Genomic DNA, 16,571 nt, shown 5'->3' with positions numbered 1-16,571 from the left:
AAGCGTACGCTTCCTTTCGGGAACCTTCACAATAAAAAGACGCACCGACGACTCGGGAGGCGACGGGGCCTCGGCTGCGTCGATGAATTTACACACATCACGTGTATTGATTGTGGCATTCGTTTGAGGGCGGCGAACGACAGCATTTTACAAGAACAGCTCTTACTTTGAAAGAACATCTCATCAGAGCCATTATTTTGGGGGATTGTACACTTAGCACAGGCTACCGTCATTTTAATGGGTACATTCCACTCTGGCACATTTGGACGAACATAAAATGACATGGATAAGGAACACACCATTTTTCCTTTACAAGTATAGGTGGTAAATTTAAAGCTAGTTTCTTGCTCGAAAAAAAAAATCTTTTGGGTACGATTATTGTCACCATGGAATATATCTTGGCGATGCGTATATTTCATCTACAGTATGCTGTTTTTGTCGTTGTGAAGAATTCAAATCATGGGCTGCTGATGGTCCCCCCCGCCCCCGCCACTTTTTGGAGCGACCCATGGACAAGCGTCGAACAGATTTGGGATTGCGTTGACATTTCACCTAAGATGCAGACATACGCACAACTAATAATTCAGGCATTGAAGAGTTCCCATCAATCGTAACGGAGTAGTCCAACTCCAAAAAAAGGACGAGCGCTCGATGGGAAAACGCCAGCGTCCGTGTGACACTTGAATGTTCTTCTCAGGAATGGAGTTCTTCCTTTGGAAAAAGCCACAACACCGCCGCTTTTCGTTCTTCAACCCGAAGCCGCGGCTGATTTATTTGGCTGCGGGTCTTTCGGAGAAATGCGGTGGAGAGGGAGGAAAAGAGAGACACAAACGAACGAGAGCGGCTGCCGGCTGATTCTTCTCACTCGATTCATTTCCGCCGGCTTTTTTGTCAGGCAACAGAAGCGCGCTTGTCGGTGGGCTCTCTGCGTCCGACTGACCGATGGGGCAAAGGTGAGGAATCCGCGGTTGGCGCCGGCTCGAGCGGTCCGCGGCGGTCACACCGTCCTGCCAACACAAGATCATTTACGTCAACGGCTTCCAAAAGAGCGGCCTATTTGCCGGGCGTTGTCGTCAGCACCCGGGGCCGGCCGCGTCGCGTGTATCGTCTTGCCTTGACGAGGGGAAAGCCGCGAGATTTCCTCCAGGCCGCAGGTGGCTCCCGGACGACGATGGCGCATCAGAGGTGGAGGGAGGCGGGGGACAGCCGCCGATCTCCTCTTGTACCAGGGGACAAGGAGGAGGAGAAGGCTGGCTAAGTGGATCGAAGTTTGGAAATTGCGGCGTGGAAGAGCCACGCGTTCCGATTTGGAAATTTGGAAAGCGCCGACGTAGGTTGTCAGCGGACGGCCGTGGTTTGCAAATGCTTGCTGGGGACTTTGTGGGGCTCGGCGGGAGCGCTTGGGCGGAAGGGCGCGCGGTGGCAGAAGAGACGCCGGGTGCCGGCGACGTATTGTCGCGAGGAGGAGGAACCGTTGACATCTGGCTCTGAAGCACTTGCACGATAACCCCGATGTCTGCTGACATGCGCAATTCCAACCTAGAAAGCATCGACCCAAATGAGCTCAATCACTTGCAGTTCAAATGGCGCCTATGGAGGGCCCAACCACTTCAATTGAGATTCAATGCTCAACTTTCTTCAAATCAACCTTCACCGCGTAGCGCATGCTAACATTTACACGTAGGACAGAAATAGGACCTCTGCCCAACCAGACGTGAAAAACGGAGGCCGTCCTTTTCTATGAAATGCAACGATGTGGACGGAAAAATACGCTATCTAGATAGATAGAGAGAGGCAGACGGATCTATTCTGGTGACATAGAGGGCTGTTGGCCACCCCCGAAAAAATTTGCTTCGACACCTTGAACAGAAGGTCGATAAACATCACAAGTAAGACAGAATCGCTTTCTTGACCGACTTGAGCGCGTTTGAAAAAGTAGCCGAAAGTGGCCCTTTCATCCTTCCGCATCGCTCTGCAGGCGGCCCTCAAAGCCAAAAGCTTGGACACCCCCGCCATACAGTCGGAGCTTTTTTTGAAGCTACGGTACAGTATAATTGGATTGGATTTAATGTTTGTCGGCGTGACTTTTGAAAAACCTACCTGGTGAGTTGTTGCTGCAAAGTCTCCAGTCTGTTCTCTAACTCTTTCTTCTGCCCCCGAGCGATGGGAGGGGCAGGAGAGGGAGGTGCGCTGGAGGGCTCCTCAGATGGCCGACGGGACTGAGGCTGGCGGGGGGGCGAGGCCTGGCTCCGAACGCACGGGACCACTTCATATTTTTGCTCCTCTTTTGATGCCCAGAAGCTCAAGATGTCGGACACGCCTGAGAAAGCACAGTTTGACGCACGCGCGCCGCAAAACAAATTCAGTCACGGCAAAAAACAAAAACAAAGACAAAGACAGTCCACTTTGGAGACATTCTACGAGCCTCTGAAAGACTGACGAGCCCTCTCTCTCATGCCGCTTTCAGGAGACCTGACACGTGTCTCTGCGACGGCGGCGGCCGTCGAGAACTGAACTGGGCTGGCCGGTTCGGACTCTCCTGCCTCAATTTCACGAGGCAACGCTGGACCATACCTGCAGGAAGATGAACGGCGGTGACTGTGCCATCGTTGCAAATTCCACTCTCGGCAACTGCCGGCGGCGCACGCAGACCTCCGGCAGTTGCCGAGAGTGCACATCCAACGAGCCCAGCGCGCTGAAGGGCGGCGAGTTCCTTCTACACTTATCGCTAGAGCCGGCAGGCGAATTGCCCGTAAATTCCGTCCACACGACGGCCCGACTGACAATTTTCAGCGGCCCGCCACATGACTTCATCCCAAATTAAAAAGGTTAAAAAGGACATTGGACCGGCAGTACGGTTAGCTAAAAAAAAAGTGAAGGTGGGCAGAATGAGAAGGGAGGCAGTCCGAAAAATAGGCGCTACGACTCCTAAGAAATGAGTTGGGACACCGCGGTCACGAGCCAGGACTTGTGAGCACGGGCGAGGGCGGCAATGAGGCTGAACTGCTCAAAAGGGCCTTTGTCTCGTCACTCGGCTCTTTCTGGAAGACAACAGGTCGATGCAGTGTATTGGATCACCTTCTAAAATCGACAAGGCAGAGACTAATCTGATGTCGCATGCAAAAAATAATCATTTGCAAAGGGGCGTGCATTGTAAAAACGTGACGGAGGGTTCAAATCTTACAGCGTACGGTGACGATGGTCTTTGGCGCGGCCATGCTCACAGTGCGTCCAATTACTGTGTCTGGGAATGCATCGGTGGGCAGCTCGGCCTCTCCTGGGGTCACCTATCAGAGGTCACGGGCAGATGAGGTGAATCGCTCACAAACGCGGCGGCCGGAACGCTATCGCAGAAGCCTTCCGCACGGACAATCGCAGCGCCGACGTTCATGCTCGGTCGACTCGCGTACGCTATTCGTGGAAAATGAGTCCTGAGTCACAGTGTCGCGATTGGCTCAAAATGCGAGCGTTGTTTTGGCCCGAGCCCGTTTCAGGAGTTTGGTGTGAAATGAACTCTGCTGCGCCATCATTGAAAAGCTGCGGTGAATTTTTATCAGTTCCTTTTCAATCAAGTTTTCATTTATCATCATTCTGATTCTCTCTCAACGATAAGGGGTAGGAACAATTTTGTCCAGGCCGATGACCGAAATGCATTTCAAAGGAATTGGGCATTGGAGGACCCGTGTACTCGGAAGGTTCTGCTACTCTTGGAGGGAAGCGTCTGTGCATTTTTTGACTCGGGCATTTCTAGGACATCACTTTTTCTACGAAGACCTGAAGGAGCGGAACGCGGTCTCTGCTTTTTCCGCTGTGCTCGGCGGTCTTCACAGTCCGAGTCTTCCCCACTTAATAGTCCGGCAGGTTCATGATTCACCTGGACAGAAAGGCCATGTGAAATGTAGGAGCCAAGCGCGGCGTTATCATGCAGTTGTTTGCCGAATGTACATTTTATTGACGCTCTACCAACATACAAAACGCTTATCTACCTGTACTTGTCTAAAAATGAAAACACGGTGATATCTTTTGAAATGACAAACTTACATCTCTGAGGTTAAAGGTGATCTCCAAGTTGGACCAGAAATAGTCACAAAATTCAGGATACATGTCCAAAACCTGCAAACACAAAACACATCATCGTGTTTGGCGACATGAAATTGTTCTCCTTCAATTTTGGAAGTTTCTCCGAAACATCTGCGATGAGGAGAGCACCTCACACCTCGAGCATATCGTCTCGATGTATTTTGTGAAGATCACAGTAGGTCAGAGCTCGCACATCTGCACTGGATTTCCCCGGCAAAGCGAAAAGATTGATTGGCTCCCCAAACACATCATTCTTTCCTGAAAAAGGAAGGAAATAAGTCAGGGGGTCACAGTGGAACCCCGTCACGGCAGACATATTCGTTTTTCAAACATTTTCTTCAATCTTTTACTTTTTTGGATGTTTTTATTTATGTTTATTTGTCATTAACTTTTTGGGGGGGGGGGGGGGGTGCGAATAGCGGTGGTCCACTGTATATGTCAATAAATGCTATTGTTGCCATCATATGACAACAAGCGCAATGTGGAGACGAGGCGGATCCACCCCGAGAGAGCACCCCGTGTCAGCGAAACCAAGACTCACCGAGAATGGCAACCACCACGTCCCCTCTCAGAATCTCGATGGATCCTCTGGAGATAAAGTATAGGGCAGATATCAGGTCTCCGGCATGTACCAGGGTGTCACCGGGGGGAGCGTGGGTGGTCTTAAACCTCATGGCCAGGGCCCTCAGACAGCCCCGAGTAGATCCTGAACAGCCGCAGCACACGATGCCAATTTCATCCATCTTGAGCGCTCACATTTTGAGACACGTTTAGCAAGAGCAACGTTCAGGTTAAACGCACGACATGCGACAAATGCTGCCAAAACTGCGACGGTCGAGGTGGCGCAGGCAAAATGACCTTTGAACGCTTTGCAGTTTTTCAACAGAGATCTGTTGAGGTGGAGACAAATATCTGCCTGAAGACACTCCGGGAAGCCTTTTAGCACCTGAGGGAGACAAAAGCAGACACGAGACCGCGATGGTCGGCCCTCCGCTGGAGGCTGACGCTTGAACATTTCGTTTCTCCGGTCTGTGCGCGGCAATTGCCAAGTCACAAGCCGAAGAGCGGCAGATACGGCCGGCACTCACTGCGTTCATGTCTATTCCGTTTGTGTAAGACCACGCGTGTTGGAAGTATTCCTCCAACCTCTGTCTCAAAGGGTTGGGAATCTGGTGGAAGCGGATAAACTCTCGAACTCGCATCATCTGAGCATGGTAGCGCGCCGTCCCGGAGTACAGCCGCTGAATAATGGCCGACACGTTGCCAAATATGCTGGCGTACATCAGGGCTGTTGAGGAGATTGAGCAAGAGACGCCGTCGTCACTTTGCCGGGTCGCCAAAAAGCGGGGCGGCAATCGGAAAGGGGCCGGCCCGGCGCGTCGCTCGCCAAGCCGAAGGACGCCGGGCTCTGCGGGACTCACCGCCAATCAGCATGACGGAGATGGAGAAGATCTTTTCCGAGTTGGTGTTTGGAGACACGTTGCCGAAGCCCACGCTGGTCAGACTGCTGAAAGTGAAATAAAGAGCCGTCACGTATTTATCCCGGATGGAGGGACCCGATCCCGCCGCGGACTCGTTGTACGGCCTTCCCAGCTGCTCCGCCAGAGTGTCCAACCAGCCGATGCCGGCGGAGGTCGACCGCTCCACGTTTCCGATGGCGTACCTGTGATCAAGTGACAGTGAATATGAGTCGCGTGGACAAGTGGCGTGACATTTAACAGAAAGAAAAAACCCAAAACGTTTTTGAAATGCAGAATGAAAAGAGAGGAAGCGACCAAATGCAGGCAAGCCAGTGGGCGATGAGTGCAAAAGTGCACATGAGGAGGAAGAGCACGGCCGCGCCGTACTCTGAATAACGATCCAACTTCCTGGCCACCCGCACCAGTCGCAGTAAACGAGCCGTCTTCAGCAAGCCGATGAGGGTGGTGGTCTGTCGGCGACAGGGGGAAAGTGTCGACATTTGCATCAGGGACTACAGTGCAGCCCAAAAAACCCCTTCTTCCGTACGGTTCTAAACTGCGCTAATCGACAGCGAGCCCGTTCACTGGAACGCTTTGCTTTTGATGGCGGTTTTTGTTGCGGTTGTTGTTTTTCATCGTGCCGCCAATCTCATCCCACCCCCCCCCCCATCCACAACCCGGTCTTTCCCTCCCTCCACCCTACCTCTCCCTCTCCCCTAACCACCTCCTCTCCTGAGCGGTAGATGAGGAGGTCAAAGGGAATGGCTGCCACCATGTCAATGAGGAACCAGCCCTTGAAGTAGTGCACGGCGATTCGTGCGGACTGGCTCACCACCTGAGAACACAAAGCATTTATCTTCAGGCGCGCACGGAAACGTAAACCGGAGCCCAAGAAAACGACATGCGTGCCTCTCGCCCACTCAAGTCCAGGCATGTATTTGATACGATGAGTCATGGGTGCCCAACCCATCCATCGCAATCGACCGGCAGCCCGCCGACCGGTCCCAAGTCACTCGCGAGGGGCGATGGGGGAAGCAGACGTGCGTGTTATCAATGGGATTTCTTTCGGTGTTATTGCACCCTGAGCGCCCGATCAATCTCACTTTCACCCAAAATTATTGACGAAATCCAAAAAGAAAGGTGACCTTGAACCTACGGCAGCACCTGATCCGCATCGCCGCAGGTTGGTAGCGGTCAGCAATCTGCAATTGCCGGATATCGGCGGTTTTGTCTTTTTCTGATTCAAAGTTTGTCTCATCTGCAATTGACCCGATGGCGCCGACTCGCTCGAGCCTTGAAGGTGGCGAGTTGCGACTTCCGTGTGACTTGCACGCTACATGCGCAGGTGACTTCGCCCCACTCCTGCAAAACGGTGACTCACCTCATCGTTGGAGTTCACGTAGGTGGTCCTGAAGTTGATGACAATGTCAACGATGAACATGATGTCCACAATAAGATCCACGACATTGAGAGGAGAGCAGGAGTAACCGCATGTTTGCATGGCTGCTTCCTCCTGGTCGCTGGGGTGACAGAGACAGAGAGAGAGAGAGAGAGAGACGTGTGGTCATTTGTTCTTCGGAAAATGTCTCCACCTTGGTCAAAATCCAGCAACAGCGCAATGATCAAGAACGGCACTCCAGTTAACTCATTCAGTACCAGCCAATTCTAGACCAAGTCTGAAAAGACGTTTCAAAACATCTTTGGGAGTGAATGAGTTAAGGACAAGTTGAAATCAGAGGGTAAAGAGGGGGTGTTCCTGTTCCAAGCAATGCGCTCCCGCTACCGCCATCTTTTCATCTCCCCTCGTGGGGGATGGGGGGGGGGCCACCTGATGTGCAGCTTTGTCTTACCAGGACGTTGTTTTTAGCTCAGAGTCAAAATTTTCCTTTGGAAGAAAACGCAGCTCCCGGAAGGGAAATATAAAAGCCTTGATGGTGTCTTCGTCATCGCGGCGCGTTCTCGGCAAGCCACCAAACGCCTCCAGACGAGGCCCACCAGGGAAGAGGCTCTGCAGCCTCATCAGAGAAAATGCATTCCTATACCCCGGTTCTTGTCGTATTTGCAGATGAGGTCATGAGCGAGGGCGAGCGATAGAGACATCGCAATGCCGCCGAAATGTTCCGGCGAGGAACGTCCGAATGTGGAAATTCAGATCCAATGTTGAGGAAGTTGATTTCGACAGGATCCTACTGAATTCCGTGGACGCCGGAACGCGATCCAACACAACGAAATGGTCCAAACAAGACACCGATGTGGCCGTTGACCTACCTCAGTAAAAATGTCGCCGAATAAGGAGTGAATATTGCTGTGTAGATGACCAGGAGCAGAATGACCCAGTCCCACACAGCTTTGAAGGGACTATAGTGGAGGATGGTCCACTTGTGGATGCGGGGAGTCTGCAACTTGTACTCCGGTAGCACATCTGCTCCAAGAGAAAGCACCTAAAAGGAGAAGGGGGGAGGGGGTGTTCGAGTGTCAATCCACGCGACATTCTCTTCTCACGGTAGTTCTCGCGAGCCCCTCAGCCTGCGGACACATCGATGAGGAAGCGCCGTCTTTGCCGCGCTCTCTTTCCCCTCTCCCTTTTTCTTTGGCCACTCGCCACACGAGGCCAACAATCAGCTTTTGACGACCAAGCACGATCAAGACAGCCGTACGTAACACAAATAACGGTGTGACGACAATCACAATTTCCGGATCGGTCGAAATTTCAGGTGTAGCGTCAAGTCCTGTCCACTCACTCACTCACTCACTCACCTGAGTTACTTTCTCAGTGACATTGTGGGTTTTGCCCATCAGTTTGCAAGGAGGTAGGATTTCTCCCGCAGGAAGTGTCATCGAAGCGTCCGCTTTGTGGGCCATCTGCTGGGACGCATAGAATAAAAAGACAGCGGGAATTGAAGAATATTTAACAATTACACACAAGCCAAATGAGGAAAAGTGCCATCAACTGTACGATGGACGGAGGCCTTTTTGCAAACAGGGTAAGAATCATTTGTGCAAGGAGGGTTTCGGAAATGAATCGTTTGACATTTTAATAACTCAGCAGATATCTTTGAGAGTGTGTGTCTAATTTCATTACCTGAGTGTTAGTCCGACAGGCTATATGGGTGTCTGACGTCCCAGCGGGTGCGCTGCTCTTTCTATTGGTGGCTACCGGTGCACAAAAAGGAGAAAATGAGAACAGCGCCGTAGACACTGGCTTCTCGAGCACTTGAGACATCTGACATTCAGGCAAACCAATCGGGTCAAAACACCGAGGAGATGGACTGTACAGTGCTGACATTTTGGTGGTGCCCCCCCGCGTGAGGGGCCAATCACAAGCACTGAGCCTTATCGTCAGGACCGCAGCGACCGAGACCGAGACGTGTTCCAAGCGAGGGATTATCGAGATCGAGATAAGACCAAAACTGAAAATAAGGAGACAAATTTAAAAAGAAATGGGAAAAAAAATGACCAGTCTTTTTTCCCCTCCCCCTTAACGTCTGCAACTGAAGCAAATTCTGCCGCGATGTTATTGGAATTGTACGATCAAACAAATCTCAAATCTAACCGAATCTCTTGTTTGATTTGTTCTTCAAATGACGCCGTCACACTGAATTGTCCTGACAAGCCACAATCAATATCATTTTACAAAAAAGTTTTGAAAGAAAAGTCTGGACCAACCCAGGCACAGCGGCTTTCCGAAGCAGAGCAGTGAAGAGACATGAGCATTACTCAACCCCGAGCGACTGTGATCATGATCATCATCGTCGTTAGTGCTATCGTTTCTCGATTAAAGGGTCTCGTTACTCTGATCCCACCGAGTCTCAAGTAAAAGTGAAAATCCGAAAAAGCAATGGCACAGGGACATCACTCTACATCCCGTCAATGTTAATGAATATACTGGCCATTTATCTACGTTTGTTGATAACGTATTTCACATTGTATTGTTTTGTGTTTTTTTGTTTCCTGTTTGAATTTGTTTCGACCGAGCAAGCAACCGCTGCCGCTGGTACGCGCAGTCGCTTGTGCAAAAGCGCCCTCTTGCGGCGATAAGCCAAAACGACGGACTCATCGTCGAAAGAGCGCCGCCTATCTGTCAGACGGCTCAATCGCGGACAGAAGAGCAAAGAAGAACGGAGAGGGTCATTTTCTCACCAGGAGAGCCGTGTCCAAAGTGTCTCTCCTTTTGCCAGTAACTCTTCAGATCATCCAGTGAGGATGAAAGCTTGAAACTCCCACAGTTGCTATTTAACCTGCGGAATCAAATGCCGCCTCCTCATCATCATCGTCGTCGTCATCATTCCCATCTTGGCCCGTCATTCGATCGGCAGGTCTCGGCATTTCCATTTTTAATTGATCATCGAGAACAGGGATGTCAAATTTGGTCATATTAACGTTCGCACTTTCTCTCCGAGGGGCGTAAAAATGGGCAAAAGCCTCATCGGCATATCTTTCGCTAGGCGCAACTAATTGCATTGACATGGGTGACAGCAAGATGAGAAGATGAAACGAGTGCAGAAGTTCGGCGACAATTTCCTGTCATTGGTTTCCATTCTGGAGAAAAGGTCAGAGAACAAACGTGAAGCTAAGTCGGAGCAAAAGCAAATGCCCTTGCCTTGTTGCCGCACGCGAGGAGAGCAGGGGCAGGTCTGCAGAGGCGGCGCCCAACTGGCCCCCCTCTGCGCTCATTTCCCATTTCAAGGCCCAAAGGTGGCCTTCTCTTCTCTTTCCGTGGCCCTCGCTTTGGCGCCACGCGCCCTCGTCGCGCACCTTTTCTTTGTCCCAAAGCAGCAGCTCGGCTCCGGCTTCCCGGAGCTGCTCTCTCTCGGGGGGCGACAGGAGTTTTTCCAGGGCCACCGACTCGTGGCCCAGGGGAGGGAGGTCAGCACGTGGAGCGCTGAGGTCCGTGTCCCGCGAGAAGACGCCCGTCCTGGATCTGAAGGAGCCCAGGAAGAGGCCCAGGCGCTGCCGTCGAGCTGGATGAGCACAAGGACAACTCAAAGAGTGGCGATTGTTTTGCGAGTTCCGTCAGATCTTTTTCCCTAACTTCATCATCGTCATCGTCTCATCGTTTGTTTGTCCCTCGGCTTCCCCCCCCACACACACACACAACCAACGGCCTGTTTGACATTTGTGCCTGAGCCAGAGAAAAACTTTGTCGGGCACACATCACGACAACAAGGAGAGAATGATCACAATGAAAACGGTCGCATTGGAGTTGATGATCGTTTGGGAAGCGACGCGGTGAACTGTGGCACGTCTTGGCTCCTGTGGGGCAGGAGAAGAAGCGCATGTTGAGGTCTCTTACCCAAAGTCAGCCAGGGGAGTCGCAGTACTCTGCTAAGCTCCCTGGCTGGAGAACTGTTGGCCGGTCGGATGTCCGCCGGCAGCTCAAAGTTGAGGATAAACATGATGACCCGACCGTCTTCGTTCTTCACGGGGACCACGTCGATGAGGCAGTGAAAGCAAACTCCTGCGGAAAGAAACGCCACGGCTAAGCGCTCGGAGAGCCGAGTCAACGTGCGAGTGTGCTCAATTTCAGTCTGACACATTTTGCCTGCCTGGGTTCCCCATGCAGACTTTTCACCTTCCGGGAAGCGCAACTGAGCTCGACAATCGGAACAGTGTTCTCGTGTCCCGGGGGGGCTTGTACCGCTCAAGGTGTGCGGAACCGTGTCGAGCGTTGCAAGGTAGGAGTACCGTGAGCATCGCCATTATTTATTTGGGCCGTGACTGGAAACGGAAGACTTCGGTTCCGGTAATTCCTACCATCTCCACTAGAGGGCGAAATGAGACAGCAAAGTGTCATGGCGAGCCATGAAAGTCAAATAAGACAAATGGAAAACGGAATGGGGATCTTTGGGCCATTCAAACCTTTGCCTAGCCTGTGTCCGATCCGTCCAACAGCGTCCCGCCCGGAGGGAGTTGAATATTCAAAGAGGTGTTTACCATTACAGTTGGAATAAGTCGCCATGAAATTACCAAACTATGTCACTTTTGTGTGTGTGTGTGCGCGCGCGCAGATCAATGTGTGAAGGGCAATAAGAGAGGGGTGGTCGTTTTATGTCTGCAGAATGGATTAGGCTAGCTACATGCAATCTTCCCTCATCATCATTTTGCAATGACTCAACCTCAAGGTCGGCTTCTTGTCCGACCAATAATCCACCCCCCCCCCCCGCACCCTCCTCACACACACGTACACAACTGACATTGAGATTAACCATCAGACAAACCCGAACCTATCACCGCTTTTCCACGAGCCCCAAACAGCCCCCCCCCCCCGTGCTCCAGCAATACTTTCCAACATCACCCCTTCTCCCTTGCTTTTGAGGCCCTTTTGCAAGAGTTGGAAACAGCGGCATGCGATTACGTGCGCCACGTCCAGTCTCTCGTGCTCAGCAGGAGGGCGCCGAGTTCCTTTCGGTCAATGCCGAAGAGCCAATGGAAGGTTGTCGTCTTCTCGGCGACCCGCCATCGCCCGAGGAGAGCAGCCCCGTAACGGAAGGCTAGCGCTTGCCGTTCCTCTGGTGTTTTATTGACTTCCAGACTTCCCCTTTAATTCCTCAAATTCATTTCATATCTCTTTGCGAGGCGATTTCCACTCTGTCAGGACAAATGGATCAGAGGTTTCATTACAAGACCGCATAAGTACCAGATCAAGCAATATGTGTGTGAAAGGATTACAGATTAGCGAATGGACCCGAAAGATTCTCTCGCTTTCACGCTCCCCCTCCCTTTGGAATGAATGATAACGACAACGATAATAACCCGAGCCAAAGTTGCTGTCAAAAGCGGTGCGTCAGCTCCCTGCCCCACATTGACTGGATCAGTAATGACTCGGCACAGTCGCACAGGATGTATTGACCCTCTGCCTTGTCTCCCGGCACAAGCAATAAATGTGCCAATTGTTTGGGGCCCATAAAATAGGCAATAAAAAAAAAAGATGACTCTCGGGCGATGCGAAAATGACGGATTTGATGTTCTGGACTGGGGAAGAGCGGCCAGAAGAATTCTTCCACGGGGTCACGCGTTTTAAAGTCGCCATAATCAAATTTCTCCAGAACTAATTCAATCCATCGATAAGAAGCTCATCTGAAGTGCGATAGAAACGTGACGGGAAGGAGATCGAGTCTTTTGGGATGGCCACTCTTCCTCCTCCTCCTGGGCAATCGGCCCCCGTCAGGGACTTGCCCCCACCTCCCGGGTCCCACACCCAGTACGACTCTGGCAATATTGGGAAGTGCAGTCATTTTCTGCAGTACGGCAGGGCCGTCCAACTCATTTTTGTCACGCGACGTCTTCCCTTGGAGGGCCGTTATGACGTTGAAACCACAAAAAAACCTTGACTCCTATTCTTAACCGTACACAAGCAATTGATGGGTTACGAGTTTTGAAAACCATCCACACTTAACAGTTTGTTCGACGAATGGGGTAAGAAAACCACTGCAAAAATGTTCTTGAGGACACGTGACCATTTGACATTTGGGGAGAGATTTTTTTTTTTTCGCACGGGCCATCATGCAAGTTGACACGCATGATTTGCGTTTGCGCAGCACATAAAAAGACGCGGTGGGGCGGGCCTTGACTTTGACACCTATGCAGGTCGGTGCTCTGCCGCTATCACAGGAGGTCACCCAAGAGGCAAGAAGGCAAACGCTGAGGTCGCCGCGGCCTTCTGTGGTCGGCTCGATCCGATGTCGGGGTTGGCCGTCTTTAATTTTCCTCCACGACCGAATGCAAACCATTCCGGACATAACCAACCCCCCACCCCCCTTCCTTTGTTACCCGGCTTGCACTTACACCGCATTCGGGCCTGGGCCAATTTAGGTGCACGAGTACACACAATGCAGCATTCTATCCCCCCTCCCCCCCAATCACAAAAGGTGGTGGCTCTCATTAACTTGTGATGTGAGCAATCACTCCCATCTCATATGCTAGCACATTGTGTGTCCGCGTGCCTTGTGCATGACCGAGCAAGGACTTTACGGACTGCTTTGCTTCGAGTGGCTCTGGATATTTTTATTTTGCAAAGGTGGCAGTTATCATGACGAACCGCGAGGAGGAGCAAGCCCATTAATTCGAGGCCACGTACATCGCGTGCACGTGTGCCCAAGCGGGACCGAGCGTGCGGTTGACTTCTTTGGACGAGCTCCTTTCGAGTCGTGTTCATTTTTGTTTGTTTCTCAGCAATTCGTGACGAGGACTGATCGTGCATGTGAAATGAATTGTGAGTGGTGGCGTCTCTTTTTGTGTCCGTGCACCAAAAGTCCTGCTGCTTTTTTTTGGGTGGGTGGGGACTAGATTACTTGTAGTCTCACACACACACACACACACACACACACACACACACACACGTCGAATTCTTCAAGATGGATGTTGTCATGTATTGATGATATGACACCTCGGTTGAGCCATCGCAGAAGTTGGCACGATGCTCAGAAAGTGTCAGAAGCTAACGAAGGGTTCGCACCCGCGAGCGCGGCGTACCTTCTTTGGTATAGAGAGTAATCTCCACCTTTCTCTCCTCGGCTCCCAGGAGAGCTTTGGCCATCTGGGCCACCGCCGGTCTTTTAGTGAGAGGTCCGTACAAGAAGGTACAGGTGCAGGCTTTTTGCATGACCTCTGCCCGGCTGTAGCCGCACAGGCCGCAGAAGGCATCGTTACAGAAGATGATGGCGCAGTTCTCCACCTGGGCGTTGGCGATGATGAATTTGCGGTCTGTTGGGGGAAGGAAGAGAAGTGAAGATAAAAATCCCAATTTTGAAATGCTACTGGGAAAAAAACAACAACCCAATAACAATAAAAACAAACAAACAAAAACATTTCAGTGTTGATCAATCTACTGAGAAGGTGTCCGATTTTTCCTCGCAAGACTTGGCCCGTTACCTGCGGTCTGTGTTTCACGTGAGTCGCCTACATGAGCCGATTGTGAGTAATTCTTTGAGCGGATGGAGATTTACGATGGAGTTTTGGAAGAAATAAGGCAGCAACACCTTTTGGGGCTTGCCCGATACCTCGCATGGCAGCAACCACTGTTGACTCATTGGGGATTGTTGCCGTTTGTCACGCGGCTGGACAAGATGCGTCGACAAACCGTCGCGTTGCTCTTACGTTTGGCTCAGCATTTGCAAAGGCGATACGCGGCAACCGTCCCGTCAAGACCTTTCTTGCTCAGTCCAAAGTGTTTCCACACAAGCGAATGCATTGCGTCCATCTTACAATTGTCCCCTTCCTGATGATCGATGTTGCCTGCTTGACCCAAATCCCCAACCCCGACTGAACATCATGTGCACAAAGTACAAGCCACAAATCTTATTTTGGATAGGCTTAAAAAAAAAACAATTAAAACACGAAATCATTTTTTTCAATCGCCTATATGAGCTGCATCGCCCAAGCATATTTCTCAACTTCATCGAGTCTTGCCTCAATCAATTGTTGAACCTGTATTATTTTACTCTTCAATTTACTTTTGTTGATTTTTTACAAATCAATCCGAATTAAGGTCTTTGTTGTGAATCTTAAATTCTCTACTGCAGAGTGAATATGGTGCCTTTTGTCCGAAACAAACTCAAGGTCTTTCTATCAAATGATCTGACAATGGTTTCATAGAAATTGTATCCATCAAAAGTGGATCCAGTTACTTGGTCTCTGTGACGATGAGCACTCGAGGGTTGAGTACCCGCACGGGTGTCGGTGAGAAAAGAAGTGGATCAAACATGACCTGTGTTGAAGTAGTGATCCATACCCACGATATTGGGTCACAGGTTTTGCGCTCAAGAATGTCAAAACACAGCCAAAATGTGGGATACTTGGTCACACAAGGCACACCTTTCGGGCTAAAAAAAACAAAAAAACATTCCACATTCCACACTGCACGTGGTGTTACCAAATACAAACTCCCATCGAATGAGTAGTTGAAGTGAAACTACTTCCGAATGATATGGCCATTAGGAAAAACGGGGGAGGTGACATCATGATCATATTTTTTAAAAATCCCAAATCATTAAAGTAATAGACTTGTTCAAATAAACCCGTTCAAAAGTAAAACGGCATTTGAAAAAGAGTACATTTGGAATTCAATCATGTCGATTAGGTAACATCGTCCCAATGTAGAAGGCTGTCGGGGATGAGTTTGACGCCGATTTGTGTGCGCTGGTGAAACTGCTGCTCTCGCATGGCACAATATTGATTTCAAGGTGAGAAAACATCAAGCCGGGCATTTTATGGGCACGAGTTAGTTTGGGTTTTTCTTCTCCTTCCTAACATGTCCATCGAGCTTGGATCACGATCTCGAGAGCTCGACCGGCGAACGCGCGAAAGTTTTCGTCAGGATGTCGGAGGTGTTTTCGACTTACTCTGGCTCTCGAACTTTCGGATGATGGTGTCCAAGAAAGTATTTGGGGGCGCCATATGGCCCCTTCTCACCGGCATTGTGACGACTTCTTCGCTGTCCGAGGCGGAAATGTCCAAAGTGGTGAGCTAACTCGTTAGTTGACGCGGAATTGCACCTTCGAGTCAGACGGGGCAGAAGACGCGGGGAGGGAGCGTGACGGTTGTTGCTCGTCTCTCTGGCGGTTCGGCGTTTCTTTCCCGACCGATTCAACGCTCCATCCAACCGGCACGGACACACCCAAACGGTCCTCCCCACAGGTGGACTGTCGAGGCATTGGCGGCACCCTGCGTCGAGAAGGTTGCCGCCTTGTAGCGACACGTCACTTCATCCGCCCTATTGGATGTGGCGCATCCGTCCGCAAAGCAAACCAACGCACTTCTGTTCACTCAACTTCAGACGGCCGAAACCTACAAAGCCCCGGGATGCTGAAAATCAAGGGGTGAAGATCTTCAGACCTTTCAGTCACCTATTACACGCACGCGCACACAGACCCCCCCCCCCCCAAAAGACCCACACACACCCTTTTTGGGGAAAACAGATCAGCCCCAAAAAACTACGTATGTCGTTTTTCTTTACCTGATGACGGTTTACTTCCACATTGATCATCACAGTAACATTACATACAGGAAATACTCGAGTGCTTCTATATCCCT

At 50.9% G+C, this 16,571-nt stretch overlaps 1 protein-coding gene across 6 annotated transcripts; it reads right to left on the bottom strand.

Annotated features, from left to right (window-relative positions):
* Nucleotides 1-217: 217 nt before the first annotated feature.
* Nucleotides 218-16,325, bottom strand: LOC147194824 (voltage-gated inwardly rectifying potassium channel KCNH6-like). 6 transcript variants are annotated; one of them, XM_086129557.1, is made up of 23 exons: nucleotides 15,881-16,325; nucleotides 14,013-14,243; nucleotides 10,834-10,998; nucleotides 10,141-10,501; nucleotides 9,681-9,778; nucleotides 8,623-8,693; nucleotides 8,298-8,402; nucleotides 7,809-7,981; nucleotides 6,922-7,060; nucleotides 6,244-6,375; nucleotides 5,856-6,010; nucleotides 5,502-5,743; nucleotides 5,169-5,368; nucleotides 4,939-5,026; nucleotides 4,622-4,786; nucleotides 4,217-4,338; nucleotides 4,042-4,113; nucleotides 3,775-3,874; nucleotides 3,185-3,287; nucleotides 2,426-2,574; nucleotides 2,101-2,320; nucleotides 1,114-1,539; nucleotides 218-1,007 (listed from the first exon to the last, which is right to left on the bottom strand). In XM_086129557.1, exons 1-23 carry the CDS (start codon nucleotides 15,954-15,956, stop codon nucleotides 998-1,000), a joined length of 3,603 nt encoding a protein of 1,200 aa, XP_085985683.1. In that variant the 5' UTR covers nucleotides 15,957-16,325; the 3' UTR covers nucleotides 218-997. The 6 variants fall into 6 exon arrangements, 5 of the variants coding, with proteins under 5 accessions (XP_085985683.1, XP_085985685.1, XP_085985684.1 ...); XM_086129559.1 differs by having other exon boundaries at nucleotides 5,928-6,010; XM_086129558.1 differs by having other exon boundaries at nucleotides 6,265-6,375.
* Between the last annotated feature and the right edge of the window lie 246 nt (nucleotides 16,326-16,571).

This window comes from Hippocampus guttulatus, chromosome 14, assembly GCF_054856545.1.
Source record: "Hippocampus guttulatus isolate MCC_2025c chromosome 14, RoL_Hgut_1.0, whole genome shotgun sequence".
In the NCBI taxonomy this organism is placed as follows: domain Eukaryota; kingdom Metazoa; phylum Chordata; class Actinopteri; order Syngnathiformes; family Syngnathidae; genus Hippocampus; species Hippocampus guttulatus.
Note: the sequence above shows the minus strand (reverse complement) of the source record. Positions and strands in the feature narration are given on the sequence as shown.